The 16,695-nt window shown below is 55.7% G+C and overlaps 2 protein-coding genes across 2 annotated transcripts in view; one reads left to right on the forward strand and one right to left on the reverse strand.

Annotated features, from left to right (window-relative positions):
• Positions 1-10,427, reverse strand: part of LOC144248836 (uncharacterized) — a 115,133-nt gene extending 104,706 nt beyond the window's left edge. The window contains exons 1-12 of the mRNA XM_077790817.1: positions 10,295-10,427; positions 9,868-9,952; positions 6,922-7,542; positions 6,657-6,744; positions 5,778-5,826; positions 4,648-4,757; positions 3,776-3,893; positions 3,290-3,389; positions 2,676-2,872; positions 2,121-2,258; positions 1,598-1,674; positions 576-615 (exon numbers count right to left, since the gene is read on the reverse strand). Coding sequence (XP_077646943.1) covers positions 576-615; positions 1,598-1,674; positions 2,121-2,258; positions 2,676-2,872; positions 3,290-3,389; positions 3,776-3,893; positions 4,648-4,757; positions 5,778-5,826; positions 6,657-6,744; positions 6,922-7,542; positions 9,868-9,952; positions 10,295-10,375 — 1,704 coding nt within the window. The 5' untranslated portion in view covers positions 10,376-10,427. The remainder of the gene's footprint in view (positions 1-575; positions 616-1,597; positions 1,675-2,120; positions 2,259-2,675; positions 2,873-3,289; positions 3,390-3,775; positions 3,894-4,647; positions 4,758-5,777; positions 5,827-6,656; positions 6,745-6,921; positions 7,543-9,867; positions 9,953-10,294) is intronic.
• A 2,744-nt stretch (positions 10,428-13,171) lies between these two features.
• LOC144248837 (class II histocompatibility antigen, B-L beta chain-like) lies at positions 13,172-16,199 on the forward strand. The gene is made up of 4 exons (XM_077790818.1): positions 13,172-13,347; positions 14,366-14,508; positions 15,204-15,504; positions 16,076-16,199. The coding sequence occupies exons 1-4, from the start codon at positions 13,172-13,174 to the stop codon at positions 16,197-16,199; spliced, it is 744 nt and encodes a 247-aa protein (XP_077646944.1).
• Positions 16,200-16,695: the final 496 nt, after the last annotated feature.

The raw sequence follows: 16,695 nt of genomic DNA on the forward strand, positions 1-16,695 counted from the left end.
ATTTTCTCTGAGAGAAGTGGAAAAGAACCTCTTTATTTAAAAAACAAAACACTCCCCAGCACTAAAAAAAAAATGAACAACACCAGATGACAACAAAACTCTTTCACCACTCTGCAGAGATGACAAATCCAGAAAGTCTCTCCTGGGGGTGGTCGCCCGGGTCTGGGCGCTGGGGATTGCTCTGGGCACTGGGGATGGCTGCTGCAGATCACAGAGCGCAGGCTCCCGGTGCTCCTCGGGGTTCCCAGGTCCCAGTCCAGAGCAGGTTGGATGGTATTCAGAAGAAGGAAAGGGAAAGAAACAGTCCAGGCAAAGAACTGGACTGCCTAGTTAAACTAACTAACAGGAAAAAGCAAAGGCAAGAGCGGAAGCAAGAGCAAGCAAACAAAGCCAGCAAAAGCAAGCCAAGCCAGCCAGCACAAGCCTCTTGTGGAGAACAGACCATGGGGGGAGGTGAGCCAGCTGATAACAAGACAAAACAAACCTTCACTTTCAGAGTCAGTTCTGAGAGCACAGAACAGAATATCAAACATGAACAGAACCCACGATTGGGGATACAAACACCAGAACCTCACCCTGGGACACCTGGGTTTCCACATCAGCAGGAGACAGTTCCTGACAGTCAAAGGGTCAGCGGCAGGGTCCTCAGCACACCCGTTCCTTAAATGTTATCTGGCCATACAGACGGTTTTAGCTACTTCTACAAGTATTTAAATCAACATTGGCTGTTTCACAAATACCTCTGAGTTATTACTGTCAGTTAGTTACAAAAATAAAAGCATTAGTTATTATTTCACAACTACAGCTACTTCTGCAAAAGTTAACATTCTAATGCATAGCACATGGCATCCAGTTCAATATTTTGCAATAGCCAAAACTAGTATGTATGTTTTTCACACTGTGCACAAACTAAACTATCAGCCATGAATGATGTTCTGAGGATATGAGCTACACAGGGGCCAGGGCATTGGCCACAAAAAGCTGACAAATTATATTACAGCAAAAGCAGTTAAAAGTGATTACAAACTGTACTGTATCAAAATCGTTGTGATTAAGAATAAGTTGCAGAAGTCAAGACATAAGAGCAAAAGCCACCATCTACATAGTTCTCTATAACAAACCCAGGGCAGGTGTTTCCCTTGCAGGGAGCACTGGGGCCTTCCCCGGGCCCCTTCTGCCCTCTGGCAGAGCCGGTGGCATTTTCCAGCACACGCAGTTTGTAACCAAGAGTCGGGTGCAGCCCAGAAGGCTCCGAGCGCCTCCTCCCAGGCTGACTCTGCAGATCCGAGGCTGCTCTGGGCTCTGCCAGGGCTCTGCTGGGGCTCAGCTCTGGGCCAGGCTGGGCCCGCTCTCCCCTCACATTGCTCCGGGCAGCCGAGTCACGGAGGGAGGAGGAAGGGACACCTCAAGGGAGTTGAGGTTTAAGAGAGTTTTTATTCAAAAAACTGCCATACCAAACAGGCTGTCATAAGAGCCGTAACAAACAGGCTGTCCTAACTACCATAACCAACTAGCACTGCTAACTACCATCACTAACTAGTTGTCCTAACTAACTACTGTAACTAAAAGCTGTCCTCCACTGCTTCATCTCCTCCGCTGCTCCCTCAGTTGCTTTGCTGCGGTGATCAGAGGGGTCAGGCTGGAGAGAGGCTTGGCTGATGATAAAAATGGGTGCTGCCCAAAGGATAAAAAAGAAAGAAATGAACTGTTACTTTCCAGAGTCAACTTCCTCACAGGCTCTGTTGCAACAGGACAAAGGGAAATGGTCAGAAACTCAGGAGAGGGAAGCAGGCTCAGGTTAGATCTAAGGCAGAATCTTTTTGCCAGGAGTGGGGAAACACTGACAGAAGGTGCCCAGGGATGTGGGAGGTGCCTCCTCCCTGGGAACATCCAAGCTCAGGCCAGGCAGGGCTCTGAGCACCGGACCTGCCTGAAGATGGCCCTGCTCCTCGTGGGGCACCAGGGGCAGATGCCCTCGAAAGGACCCTGCCAAGCCAAACCCGGCGAGGATTCTGCTTGCTTTGCGTGTGGAACGCAGCGAGGCTGGAGACTATCGGAGGGGCCCCAGCAGAAAACCCCTCCCTGGTGCTGCTGCTTCCCCTCAGCCGCTCGGCATTCACCTGCAGCAGCTCCTGGGCAGACCAGCGCTGCTCCTCGTCCGGCTCCAGGCTGCACTCGAGGAAGTCCCGCAGCAGAGCCGACAGGCGCCGGGGCTCCTGCAGCTGCGGGGTCCCGTTGTGCCGGATCAGAGCGCGAGCCTGCAGGAAAAGCAAACTCAGCGCTCTGCCAGCTTCCTTCCCACCCACAGGTGCTCACAGCGACCCCGGGTTCTCAGCCCCAGCTCCAGGGGCACTTTCCTCCCTGGCAGAGATGCTGCTTACAGCTCATTTTCCTATGCCAACCAAAAAACCCAAACCCTGGTGCTGCCACAGCCATTGGAAAGAGCTGATGCACTTGATTCACATTTTCAGGTCATCCTCAGAGCCAGAAGAGCTGCAACAGCATAAATCCCAAAGCAAATTGTTGCTGGAGACTGCAGAACATTTGTCTGTGTTGAGGCCCGAGTGCTCTGGGAATTCCCTTCCCCAGGTGCAGAAACCTCCAGCTGCTGCTCCCAGTGCAGGGTCACCCTGTGCTCACAGGGCTCTGCAGCCCCTGGAGAATTTGCCTCTTACCATGGCCCTCGTTTCCTTGAAGTAAGGAGGTTCTCCTTCCACCATCTCAATGGTCACAATGCCAAAGGACCAGATGTCCACCTTGGGGCCATAAGGAGAACTGGTCACAACTTCTGGGGCCATCCAGTGAGCAGTGCCCACCATGGAGCTGCGCCGGTCCTGCTCAGAGCTGAGCTGAGCACAGAGGCCAAAATCAGCTGAGGACAGAAACAAACACTGTCAAAGGCAGCTGGAATGAGGAAACCAAGCACCAAGACTCCCCACTCTCAGTCTGAGAATGCAGTAGTGAAGTGAGCTGGAAAAGTGCTCAGGGCTGTAGCCAAGGGAAGGTGGAACTGGACCCTTAAAGAAACCCTCAGCTTTCGTGCAGTGGCTTTTCCTGATTCCCTTGAAGCTTTAGATTCCAACTCCTGCCCCTCTGGCAGGGCCATACCCAGAGCAAAGCCACCCCTGGCACCCTGCTGCTCTCCGGAGCTCTCTGCAGGGGCAGCCGCTCTCAGCTGGCAGCAGGGGCCGGGCAGTGCCCCCAGCAGCACTTGTGGGGCTCTGGCCGGCACTGGGAAGCAGCCCCACAGCCGCACCCGGGAGCGCCGTGCCTGGCCAGGAACACCCACCCAGCTTGACAGAGCCGGCCATGCCCAGGAGGATGTTGGAGCTCTTCAGATCTCTGTGGATCACCCGGTTTGCATGGAGGAAATCCAGGCCCTGCAGGCACTGAGAGAGAACAAGAAACACCAGGACAAAAACCAATGGCCGGAATCTATCACACAAGAAAGGACAGTTCCGAATTCTGCCAGCAGCAGCTTTGCTGTGACAGGCCAGGAGTGCAGAGCAGACAGGCTCCAGGCAAACGGTTCAGGGCAAAGCTGAGAACAGCACATCAAATCCAGAACAGACAGAGAGTGCCACAACAGCAGGAAAGAGCAAGAACAGAGCAGAAGTGCAGCAATGCTGGCAGGCCGTTCACTGCAGAGGCTCTTTCTTCTCCAGCTCATGAAACCAACAAACAGAGCCCTGAGCATGGAGCCATTCCTGTTCTCACGCCTGTATGGAAGGACCATCGTGTCCAAGCCATGGCAGCAACAGGCAGGATCCCTCACCTCCCGACTGACAGCTGCCATCTCTCCTTCAGCCATGCGTGTCTGTCTGACAACGTCCTGCAAAGTTCCTCCATCCATGTATTCCATCACCAGCCAGAGATCTCCGTCAACAAGGAAGCTGGAAGAGAAAAGCAGTGGCATGGAGATGAATGTTCAGTGCTCAATTCCCCCATGGAAAAGCCTGGAGTGTAGTTTTGTTTCCAGGTCACTTGTCCATGAGGACAGAATCCCATGGAGAGACATTCCTGCGAGGCTGCAGAGTCCTTGGAATCTGCACAGTCTAAGGGAAGAGACACCTGTGAGAAAGGAGAGTCCTTAGATGGCAAGCAGGTGAAAAATGCAGTTTAGCAACAGCCCAGATCAGTGTGGAACCACAACACTGGCCCCCAGCTGGTTCAGCTTCTGAGCTCATCAGTTCCACCATTCCCTGCAGAACAAGGCAACACAACCCCCAGGGTTATCCAGGGGAGGAGGCCGTGCAGCACTTGGGACAAAAGCAATCAGAAAACCTTTCAGAAAGTCCCTTCAGAAACAGGCAAGAACAGTGAAAAATGGGCAAATGAGGCATTTCTGGAAACAAGGCCCTGGTCTTCCTGGCATCTGCAGCAATGGAAAAGGGCTGGGAAGAGAAAGCCAAGGGAAATAATTTCTGCTGTGGTTTATCAGCACTTGTTGTAAGACACAGAAAACGGGGTCAACTTGAAGGAAAAACCAAACCAAAGCAATCAAAGCACACGGAGGGAGCGAACTGCCAGGCTGTTGTTTTGGGAAGATACGGCTGGGTCAGGCATTTTCAAAACAGGCTACAGACTACGGGTGCCAGGAAAGGTTAAGGCAGGGCCCGTGCACGGGATGAGGCCTGGAGCACTCACCTGTCCAAAGAGTTGACAATGTTGGGGTTCTTCTTGTCCTTCAGGAGCAGGAGCTCATTCACAGCGCGTTCCCCGTTCTGCCCTCTGAGACTCGTTTTCTTTATGGCCACCTGAGGGGACATTGCAGACCTTTAACTGGAGGAGTCTGTGGCAGGAGGCCACAGCCAACACGGGGCGAGGCTTTTTGGAGCGATGGAGCCGGGCTGTGCCAAACTGCCCTGGGATGGGCACCAGAGCTCAGCAAGGGCCACTCCCACAGCCCATTGCTCTGCTTGCTGGGGCTGCTTACAGGACACATGGCCAGAGACATTTGGCCTTGCAAGCTCTGCAGAAATGGCCCCTCAGCTGTCAGCCTCCCAGCTCTAACCACATTCTCTGCACCTACAGTCTTCTCAAATGGCCTCAACACTCTCATTATTATTCAAATACATTTTGCAAGCAGGAGGTAATTCTGGTTCTGTGAAAACAGAGCAAAACAGCCAGGAACCCTTTAGCAATTCCATGGGATTTGGTCATGATTTCAGATGCAGCTGCTTTGTTTGGGATTGCACAACAAAGCAAACACACACATCCATTGCTCAGGTGATCCCTGTCACAGGCTGTCACTGACCCCAGACCCAAAAACAACTGCAGGGTTTAGGAGAGAGCTTTGCTCTGGACATCCATCTTCTCATTTCTCTCCTTCTCTCTCTGTGGACAGCTGAAGTGGAATTAAATCCCCAAATTGAGCCCAAGCAGGATCTCACCCTAATTAGGCCTTGAGGTACCCTTTGAAGATGAAAGGCAGGATGGAAAAACTGCTAAATAGTGCTCCTGTCTGCGGCTGGGGTGAAGATAAATTGGGCCTCAGTCTCCAGCCCTGATGCTGGAGATATGAAGAGCTTTTAGATATGAAGAGCAAGCCAGCGCGTCCTGCTCTGACAGACACCGCTGCCCTCCTTGCATCCCTTTGGGCACTCCAGAAGGACCAAGTGTGTCCCAGCTGTGCTCTGCAGGCTGACACTGCTCTGCCTTCAGAGGAGCAGCCTGTGCAGGAAAGCTCTGCTGGCCCCCAGAGCTGCAGCCACAGCTCCCAGCAGAGGGGAGAGCCCTGGAGAGCTGCCAGACGTGCTGGGCGTGTTGGCACTGACCTCTCCTAAAGTGGCCCTGTCGAGTCCTTTGGAAATGGTTCCGAAAGCCCTGGAGACAAAACAGCAGAGAAGAAAGAAGCAGCACTTGAGGCCCTGGGAGTGAAAGCCAGCCCAGACAGGAGATCTCTGCTGCCTGCAGCGCTCACAAACACCTGGGTGCATCGACCCTTGCAACAACAGCGCAGCAGCCACCAGCCCTCTGCCATGCCAGGTGTGCAAGAGAAAACTGAGACCCAACACGAAGGAATTGGGCTGGAGCAAATCCCAAATGTCCACACTTAATTGCTTTAGTTCAAAACCTGTTGTGAGCAATGGGTGTCTAAAGAACTGGAAAAGAATGCATTTCATCCTTTTCCATTTCCTGCCTAAGACCTGCAGGATCCACAAGGGCCCTGCCATCAGGCAGGTGATGAATTTTCCCCCAGAGTGCATCAGCTCTGTCTCTGTTGCTGAATGTATGGGCTCTACGAGTTGTGCTAGAATAGAGCACTCATTAGTTCATCTCTGGTTCCTGTTTCTAAACCATTAGGTTGTTAATGCTGACTGGAGGATATTTTTTGAAGCAAAATATTTGAAAGAAATCCCCTTGAGAGCTGTTGTCTGACAGTCTCCAGATGGTGAGTGGCTCTTTTAGGCAATCCAGTTCCAGACACAGAAGATCTCCCAGGTCCTGCTCCTTGCTGCAGGCAGGACACTGCCAGCCTCAGGGGCCTGTGACGGCTCCTTCTGACCACAGTTCTCAGTTCTGATCAGGACTGAGAGACAGCAGGATGGCACCCCAGTGTCTGAAGGTGTTTGCAGCTCTCCTGACTTCTCCCTTGATCCTGCACCAGCACAGCCCCTGGGCTGCTTGTGCAGAAGTAGCTGCCGTGCACTTACCCTTGGCCAATCTGCTCCACTTCCAGGTATTTCTCGGCTGGCTCCGCCACGCTCACGATGTTCCCTGAAAGAAACCACGTGGAAGAGGCTCCCTCCCAGAGCGAGACCCCACCAGAGCAGAGCCAGAATGCAGCCCCACTCCCTGGGGCCGTGAGCCCCTTGGTCTCAGCTGGGGAAGGACAATAAATGCCCCTGTGACATTCAGCTGCAGAGCAACGCTGGCTGCAGCTGATGCCGAGACACACACACAGCCCCTGCTCTGAACACAGGAACAGAGCAGACGTACTCAGCTGCACCAGGCACCACTCCCCTCTCCCCTCTGGCTGCAGGGCTGTGCTGCTGTCAGAACCTTCAGCCCAGGATCCCACAGCGGAGGGAGGTTCTGTGTCCTCTTCCCAAGCACAGGGAGGTTCAGTGTCCTCTTCCCAAGCACAGGGAGGTTCTGGGTCCTCTTCCCAAAATGCTGCAGGTTCGCCATCATCTTTCCAAGCCAGGGGATGTTCACTGTCCTCTTCCCATGCTGGGAGAAGTTCACCCTCCTCTTCCCAAGGCACAGGATGTCCTCTGTCCTCATCCCACACCATGGGGGCTTGGCCATCCTCGTCCTGCACCAGGGGACATCCACTGCCCTCGTCCCACGCCGGGAGATGTCCACTGTCCTTGTCCCACGCCGCGGGAGCCTCGCCGCTGTATTCCCACAGCGCGGGATGTTCGCCCTTGTCTCCCAGAGCAGCGGGAAGTTCACTGTCATCTCCTGGCACCGAGGGAAGTTCACCAGCGTCCTCCAGAACAGCGGGGAGCTCACTGCTGTCTTCCTCCTCTTTGGCCTCCTCTTTGGGAGCAGAGGGAGCCAGAGGAGGGGCTGGTGCTGCTTTTGTGCCCTGTGGACAGACGGCAGCGTGAGGGACGGGAAGTTCTGTCTCAGTGATCACCTTATTTACCTTCAGCTGCACATCCAGCTGCACAAAGCAGAAATTGGGTTTGGAGTCCTTCAAACTAACAATGGGCTAAAGTCGACGTTGCCACTTATTGTTGGGAAAACGATATTCCACTGTGGCTAAAGCTAGCAAGCAATCCTCTGCCTGCAAAACCAGACCTGCAGCTCTTCAAAAGCTCAGCAGCAGAAAAGGAGAAATCTGCTGGGGATCCCTTTGCTGCTGCTGCTGCTGCTGCAAAGACTCTGACAGGAACTTTCCTTCAGCCTCCTAAGCTGGCACTCAGCTGCCACACGCCGAGCTCACAGCTTGCTGCACAATTCCAAACACCAAAGGTTCCTTTCCCACTCACCAGAGGAGGAGCTGCTCGGAATCCACACATGAGGTGCCCTGCAACAGGAGAGGGAACATGAACCAGATGCTGTCAGGAAAAAACTGCCTGTCGTGGGAAATGCCATAGTGCAAGGCAACCCCGAGAGAGCATTTTGCTTTCCCAGCGTCCCTCCAGGAGCCACAGTCCCTTCCCACAGCAAGAGAACAGCACAAAATGCTGGGCTGTGTCAGTTCTTGGCTGGACAGGGAGTTCCCGGCTCTGCTGCCACAGACTCCCCGCTGGAGGGAACAGAACCCCCCAGGGCTCATTGCAAATGCTGTGCACGCCCCGCTGGCTGCAGACACCCCCTTTTTCAGCTGCAGCTGCTGGCAGGAGCTCTCCCAAAGCAATGGTGCCTTCATGGCCATTTGGTTACAAAGTCAGCTCGGGTCCAGAGGAAGAACAGAAAGCACACAGCAAGCCCAAAGCCACAGCACCGAGAGAAAACCTCGACTTACGTGCCAAGTGGGTTAAAAAATATCCCGAATAAGCCACAGAGTACAGCGTGCAAACTGCAGCAGCCACGTGCTGGATCATTCTGGCTGCGCTGCACACGTCTGCAGACTGCAGCCCTGCAAGCACACAAGGACACCCGTCAGGGCTGGGCTGGTGCTGAGAATGCCTCGGGCAGGAGGATCCTCCGGCAAGGAGCAGTGCCCAGAGCCACTGGGGACACTGAGGCCTCCGTGTCCCACAGCCACGGGAGCACCTCGGGGACGTGGCAGTGCTCCTGTGACATCACAGCAGCAGCTCACGCAGAAACCGCCCGGAAGGTTCTCCTGGGTCACAAAGGAGCACAAAGAACCCTCCCAGGGCACAGCCTATTGCCCAAAGGCTCCAGGAGGAGCTCTGAAAATGCAGCAAACAGGGACACCCCATAGCCCAGCCTGAACACTGAGGAGGAACAAGGACGGGAGCACAGCAGAGGAAACAGGACCTTTAGTCACTGCTACTTCTGACTGAAGCCAGCAAGCCGTGTTCCCGCTGGGATCTTTGTTCTCGCTCTAAAAACAAGCAAGGTGCTGCACTCGAAATATACAGAAGGCAGGAACTGGGCAGGAGGTGGGATTAGGAAGGAGGAGGAGGAAGATGAGGATGAGGAGCAGGAAAAGGAGGAGAAACAGGAGGTTCCAGTGCCCCCTGAGGCCGCAGCACCCTTGGCCCCGGGACCATCGCCCCCAGCTCATCCTGCAGGTGAGAGGGGAGGGGGAGCTTGTCCCAAATATATCGGGGAGTCTCTGAGAGGGTTTTTTATTGGGGTGTGTTGGGAGCTTGCAGATTGTGGAATTGAGCCCCAGATGTCGTCTGGGAGGCCCAAATATACCCTGGGAGGTTTTTTTCTCTGTGTGTGTGTAGGTTTGGATCTTGCAGGACCCCAAAGCTGAGCCCCTTGGGGGATCTTTGGGAGTCCACGTGGCCATTGCCCAGTGTCACCAGGGGGAGGACATTGGTCCTGGGGACCCCCGGGGGAGCAGAGGAGGGGAACCCCTGGGACCCCCGGAGTGGGGAGAGCAGAGAGGGGCGATCCTGGAGCTGGGGGACCCCCGGCTGGCTGGAAAGGGGGGGAGCCTGGAGAGGAGGAACCCCTGGGACACCTGGGATCTCAGAGTAGAGCATCAGGGGAGAAGGGACCCCATGGAGCCCCAACAGCCCCTGGATCATCCCTAAGCAGGACACCTGAGAAGGGGGAACCCCTGGAGCCATTGGACCCCCATCATCCCAAGGAAAGGAAACCTCTGGAACCCCAAAAGTGGAGAGATCAGAGATAGGGAACTCCTGGGAGAGTTGTTTTGGGCTGAACCTTGAGACTGTGGAGATTTTCATGGACACAAGAGTCCTGCTGAGTTCTAGGGATGGACTTGGGCAGGAGGAGCCTCCAGTCCAAGGTGCTCGCCTCTTGTTTTTCCCCCAAACCAGGATTTGTCATTCCCTGGGTGTGGCTGGATGGAGGAGGAGGAAAAGCCCCGGAGATGCTGCAGGAGGAGGAGCTGCAAACCCAGCCCAGGGAGCTGCGGGGAGGAAAGAGCCCCCTGAGCCAGGAAGGCGGGCGGAGATCCAGGCGGAGCTCGGAGCTGGTGGAGAAGCCTCATGGCAGGGAGAAGTCCCACAAGTGCTTGGAATGTGGGAAGGGTTTCAGCTGGAACTCCCACCTGATGGAACACCAGAGGATCCACACTGGGGAGAGGCCCTACGAGTGTGGGGAGTGTGGGAAGAGCTTCAGTGGGACCTCCGACCTCACCAAGCACCACAGGATCCACACTGGGGAACGGCCCTATGAGTGCTTGGAATGTCAGAAGAGCTTCAGGTGGAATTCAGAGATCATCACTCACCAGCACTTCCACACCAGGGAGGCCCTGCGGGTGTCCTGAGTGGGGGCAGAGCTTCGTGCGCTGCTCCAGCTCCATCCCCATGGGAGGATCCGGGCTGGATGATCCCCAGTTGTTGCAGCCTGAGCTGCTACAAGGAGAGTCCAGGGTAAAGAAGCAGAAAAGGCCTTTGCATGGTATCCACAGATGTTTGATTCAGCCATGCCGTGAGATGTTCAGGGTTTTCCCCAGCACGCCCATCCCCCTGCTCCAACTCTCAGCTCTCCCTGTCCTGAGGAGTCGGGGTGGGGGTGACCCTGGTCCCTGGGCAGTACAAAGATGAGGCCCAGTCAGGGAACAGGGAGGGAGTGGCCCAGGGACACAGGAACAGACACAGGAACAGGGAAAGGAGCAAACGGAGTCCAACAGCCCCTTGAGGGAAGCCTCCTGCGTCTCCCCAAACCAGGGAAATGCCCCCCAGGGTCCCCACAATTCCCCTTTTTATATTATTAAGAAAGCTTCTCTGGAGGATCAACTGAATCAACACAAAATGACAAAAACAATCAAAAGCACTCATACAATTTTCAAAATGCAAACAATTCTGAATCTCTAATGTCCAAATAGATTTTCTTAGAGCTGGCAGGAGGGATGTGGGGTTTTCTTAGTCCAGTTTATCAGGAGATGGAATCAGGAGCCTTCAGTAGGGACTGGTTCTCTGGCCCCTGTGGCAGTGCTGCTGGCTGTGACAGACTCTGTACGAGGTAATGTAGGTGATGGTGTGCCTGTTGGAAACTCTAAATAGAAATCATTACCTTTTAAGAAAAAGATAGTTACTTTAGGAAAATCTTCCTTTCTTTCCCCCCAATTACACTCCCTCGGGTATTATGAAGGAACTCTGGGGAAAGGGACTAGTGTAGGGAGGCCATGGAAAGGGGGAAAAGGAGGTAGGAATTTGTGGGAACATAAAAAAGGGGTAATAGGACAAGGGAAAGGAAACAGGGAAAGTGGGAGGGGGGCAGGGAGGCCACAGGAATTGGGGAAGGGTATTAGAAGAAGTGAGATTTATCGGACTGGAAAGTTGTTTTGATATGGAGTTGGAGTCTTGGATGGAGGATGGCTTATTGGTCTTCTGTGCTCTTTCAGCTTTTGGGCTGTTGCTGGGATTTGGTTGTTGGTTTTGGGTTTTATTTCCTCAATAGGAGTGTGGAGGACTTCCATGACATGGGTAATATTTTGCAGGTTTGCAGTTTGGTGCATGTTTGCTACCTTGCACTGGAACTCCACCAAGGTCCTGTCACATCGGCTGCTTGGGGGCCTTTTCTTCCTTGTATTATATTAAATTCCACAATTTCTACATCTCCTAGACTGTGGAGTTATTTCCTGGGGTTATTCTTTTTTATAGCAGTCTGTTGAACAAACACATCTTGTTTGTTATCATTCTGGGTTATGAAACGGTATCTGTTTTTGACATTGAACCATTTCCTGTCCCCAGAACGTTCATGGCAAGGACTTTTTTACCTTGGCCAGCGGGTTTGCGTGTGTGTTGGTGATGCTGGACGTGGCGCCGGTGCTGGGGCGCTGCCGTGCGGGGCTCGTCCCGCTCCCGGCGCTGGCGGCCGCGCCGAGGCTCGGCCCCTTCTCCTTCCCGGGCTCTGTCCCGGCCGGTGCCCGCGGACGCTGCGGGCGCAGGAGCTCCGGAGCAGCAGCGGGGCGGGGGCGGCAGTTTCGCCCCAGGACTGCGGTTCTGAGCCGCCCCCGGCGGGGCTGCCCGCCCGCCGGCCTCGCCCGCCCGCCCTCGGCCCCGGGGCCGCGGCTGCCGCTCGTTGTCTCCGTGCGGGACCGCGCCGCGCTCCCCGCCCGTTTCCCGGACGCTGCGAGGGCTGATCATTTCTAGGTGTTCTGGAGAGGGCAGCGAGGTGAGTTAAAGTGCACAGGAGGCCAGTGAGGGCAGTTGGCTTGGAAATGGCCGAACTGGCCACAGTTCAAGCACCTCACGTTGTTAATGGGCACCACTGCCTCCCCCACCCCTTTGCTCATGGCCAGGGCTAAAGCAGTTTCTGAAGAAGAGGCCTTAGTGCAGGTGTCGACCATCTGTGGGATGAGTGGCTCTGGATTTTGGGGAAGAGCTCCGAGAATCTTTTTGGTTTCTGGGTTGGCGTTAGACATTGCCATTTTTCCCAGGAGTTCATCCCTGGCCTCTACATTATCAATTTGGCGAACAATGGCCTCTGGGAGGTGGTCAACAAACTTAACAAATGTCTCTTCAACCCCCTGATGGATTGAAGAAAAGTTTTGGACAAGGGTGGTTCCATCAGGGATTTTTAAAGGAGCAGTCTTTGCAGCAGATTTGATGTCATCTAAGACATTGTTGGGCAGCATGACCTGATCCTCTGGTCTGCTAAATTCCCCCTCTCCTGCCAAAGCCTCAGGGCCTTCTGGCCTTCGCCTAAAACTTCACTCAAGTCATACTTGGATAGGATTGGCTTTAAAAGTTTTTTCCACTGCAATAGTGCAGTGGTAATGTAATGGAAGGCATGGGGAATTAAGGTATGTCCTGTGAAAGTTTAGTCCAATACATTTTTAAAATATGGAGAATTGCAGCCATAGTCTCTGGCCGCTTTTCTCAACTCCTTCACCTCAGTGTGAGGAATCCACTCCCATCGCGGCTCCTTTCCCCGTTTAATGATGACAGGCGCCGCAAGGCAATCGAGATCTCTCACCAAGTCCAGGTCCCCATCCCGCAGGGCTCCTCCCTGATCCGTGTCCAGCCTCCTCCCGGCCTGTTGTTACTGCCGGGGTGCCGCCGTCCTCATCCTCTTCGGAAGGTGGGTCGGGGCGGGCTGGAGCGCGCAGCCTCCGGCGGAGCGGTGGGGCCCGGTGACTCGGGGCCTGCAGGCCAGCATGGCGGGCTTCCAGCCAGGCCCGCGTTCGGTTCCGCGGCGTGGGAACCGGGATGGGCTGGAGAAGGAGGGAACCACCCTCAAGGGCCCACTCGGGGATGTGGGCAGGGGACAGAAGGGGCTGGTCCGGACGGTGACACCATCGACGCAGCTGCGAGCGCAGGGGAGGGACCCGAGGCGGGGCTGTACAACTGACATTCCTGGAGCTGGGGACCAAACTGGGGACAGGGCAGTCGGGGACAAGGGAGCGGGGAAGGCTCGGGCTGGAGTGGCCAGGGCCAGCCTGAGAGAGGGACTGAGTGGGGCAGGAGGCAGCAGGGAGTAGGTGACAGCCCTGTGCCCGTGGGCAGGGTCTGGCTCCCATCCCACCCATAGGGGAAGCAGGGTTAGGATCAGGGAGGGAGTAACACGGGGAACAAGAACCAGGGACCCAACTTTCTCACTTAGGCTTTACTAATTTAAAAATCAAATTGAAAATAGGATTAAACTTGCCCACTTTATAATTTCCACCCACTTGTATATCATAAATGCATCACCCAACTTTCCCCCAGAATGAAAGTGACAAAACATCTTCCTGGGAAGCCTCAGGAAAGTGCTCAAACAAAAACTGAACAAAAGTTTTAAGATCCCTCTTTTTAAATGAAACATTCCCTAGTACTAAGGTTGCTTTAATCTGAATATAAATCTCTCGTTGAGCTGGGGATAAATGATTGTCCATGTTCCCCAAACAACCCAAAATTCCCCCCCACGAGGCAAAAGGATTAACTTAAGATAAATGTGTTCATGTGTAGTGCTCTCCCCCGGGCACCTGGCAGCCCACGCTGCAAGTACTCACCAATGCGAGGGACACAAAGGAAAAGCGAAACCTCGAGGGGGCTGGTGGGCTCCTGCCGGTCCTTTGGATTCTGAAAGCTTCCCTTCCAAAGCGGCAGCCTTCCCTCAGAATTCCAAAGGGGTGCCGACAGGCCAGGAGAAACAGTCCTCACAAAGCGAAGGAAGAAGCTCCTCCTGGAGCTGGTCCCAAACGACGCTTGAATTCCCAAAGATCCCAGATCCGATGACCTTCAGGAGATGCTCTCCGGGACTGGACAACTGCCCAAGGTCCCTGTTCTGGGAGCCATTTGTTCCAGCCTGAACTGCTACAAGGAGAGTGCAGGGTAAAGAAGCAGAAAAGGCCTTTGCATGGTATCCACAGATACCACGGGACAGATACTCCAGGGACAGCAGCCAGGTACTGCAACAGCGACCCACACGTTATGGAGCAAAGAAGGACTGCGGTGGGCTGGCTCTGCCGGTGCAACCACGAGTATCTCAGGCCGTTCCTCACGGAGCGCCGAGGTGAGCGTGGGGCACAGCGTGTCCCCTCGAGCCCTGCTCTGGCAATGACCCTGAGGCCCCTCAAAACCTCCCTGGGAATCGCCCCAGAGCCCTCAGCCCTCCTTGTGCCCATCCCCGAGACCTTCTGTCCCTGCCACTGACCCCCGTGGCTCTCCCAGTCCATCCCAGTCTCTCCCAGTGCCTCCCGGCTGTCCATCTCAGCCTGGCGTGGCGCTGCCGCCCCTCAGCCAATCAGAGCGCGAGTCTCTGATGACTCATCAGTTGCCAGGCAGACCCGCAGCGCCGCGTGCCCCGCGCTGGACTCGGCCTCCCAGTGCCGCGCGCTTCATTCCCAGTTCCTCCCAGTGCCGCCCCAGTCCCTCCCACTCCTTCCCAGCCCATTCCCAGTTCCTCCCAGTGCCGCCCCAGTCCCTCCCACTCCTTCCCAGCCCATTCCCAGTTCCTCCCAGTGCCGCCCCAGTCCCTCCCACTCCTTCCCAGCCCATTCCCAATTCCTCCCCAGTTCACTCCGAGATCTCCACCCTCTGCCAGTGTCCCCCATCCCCTCCCCTCTCTCTGAGTATCATCCCAGTCTTTCCCAGTTCATTCCAAGTCCCTCTCAGTCCATTCCCAGTCTGCCCCAAGGCCACACCACCCCTCCCCTCTCTCTCCACGTTTCTCCCAGCTGATCCCAGTGTGTTCCCGCTCTCTCCCAGTCACCCCCACCTTGTCGATCTCTCTTCTGCCCTCGAGCTCCCAGCCCAGCCCCGGCCACCTGCTCTGCTCCTTGGTGGATTTCTACCCGGCCCACACCCAGCTGAGGTGGTTCCAGGGCCAGCAGGAGCTCTCTGTGGTGGCCACCGACATGGTCCCCAACGGGGACTGGACCCACCAGCTCCTGGTGCTGCTTGAAACCCCAACCCGGGCCGGGCTCACCTCCACCTGCCAGGTGGAGCACGTCAGCCTGGAGCACCCCCTGAGCCAGCACTGGGATACAGGGGAGGAATTGGGGGCACTGTGACAGCCACTGGGATGTGCTGGTTTCAACTGGGAGGGAGTTGGAGAGCCTGGTTTCAACTGGGAGAGGAGGTTGTGGATTTGGAAAGGCTAAGAAGGGGTTTGAAGGATACTGGGGAGGGTGGGATGGGGTTCTGGGGGTCCTGGTGGACACTGGGAGGGAGTTTGGGTGTGCTGGGTGTGACTGGGAGGGATGTGAGTGAGCCTGGAAGAGCTGGATGGAGATTGGGGATGGAAGAGCAGAGATTGGGACAAGGTTGGTTGTGCTGGGAAGAGACTGGGAGGGGTCTGGATGAACCCTGGTGGGGCTGGGAAGGGAATGAGAGAGAGTTTGGGGGTCCTGGAGCCGTGGGGGACAACTGGAAGGAGGCTGTGGGATACTGAGAGGGACAGGAGGGGCTTTGGTGGGTCCTGGGAAGGTGAGGAAGGGATCAAGAGGGAGGTTTCAGGGATCCTGAGTAGGTTGGAAGCAACCAGGAGGGTGCTTGGAGGGGCCTGGGTGCCTGTGAGAGTTTCTGGGGGGTCCTGACCCCTGCGGAGACCCCAGAGATGCTGCTGGATGCTGCCACAGCAAGATGCTGGCAGGAACTGGAGACTCCGAGTTGGGCTTCATCTTCCTGGCACTGGGGATCTGGTTCTACCTGCACAAGAAAGGGGGGTCCCGTGAGTCGTATCCCACCTCCCCCAGAATGTGAATGGTCCCCCCGGGGACCCCAGCCCGGTGTCACCCCCTTTACTCTGCCCACAGAGCTCCTGAGCCACTGGCAGTGAGAGCCCCTCCCCGTGGCCCCGGACCCGGCCGGGATCCCCGCTCCATCATGATGCTGATTTTGGGGGGGTCGAGTGTCCCCCAGCCCTGCTGTCACTCTGCCCCTGCCCCCTGCTCCCAGTGTTCCCAGTAAAGCTTCCCAGTTAAACCCAGCCCAGTTCCTGGGGGCACTGGGGAGGGACTTGGGGGGACCCCACGGCGGGGCCGGCCCTGGGCAGGGAGGGCGGGTCCAGGTGGGGAACACTGCCTGCTGCGGGTCTGCCCGGCAACTGGTGAGTCATCAGCCCCGCTCTCGCTGATTGGCTGACTCTTCTCCACCGCGTTCTCTCATTGGCTGAGGAGAGGCCCGGCAGTGCAGAGAAGGAACGGGAGAGATCCCGCCCCGAGCACCGGCACGGGGACAAGACCCAGCCTGGGCACAG

The sequence above is a fragment of the Lonchura striata genome, unplaced genomic scaffold, assembly GCF_046129695.1.
Source record: "Lonchura striata isolate bLonStr1 unplaced genomic scaffold, bLonStr1.mat Scaffold_92, whole genome shotgun sequence".
Taxonomy (NCBI): Eukaryota; Metazoa; Chordata; class Aves; order Passeriformes; family Estrildidae; genus Lonchura; species Lonchura striata.

What these genes read in the sequence shown, in the direction of transcription:
- LOC144248837 (XM_077790818.1), top strand. Translation starts at nt 13,172, where the DNA reads ATGGCGGGCTTCCAGCCAGGCCCGCGTTCGGTTCCGCGGCGTGGGAAC. An exon ending in GCGCAGGGGAGGGACCCGAG is followed by an intron (nt 13,348 to 14,365) that starts GCGGGGCTGTAC and finishes TGGTATCCACAG; the next exon opens with ATACCACGGGACAGATACTC. An exon ending in GTTCCTCACGGAGCGCCGAG is followed by an intron (nt 14,509 to 15,203) that starts GTGAGCGTGGGG and finishes GCTCTCTCCCAG; the next exon opens with TCACCCCCACCTTGTCGATC.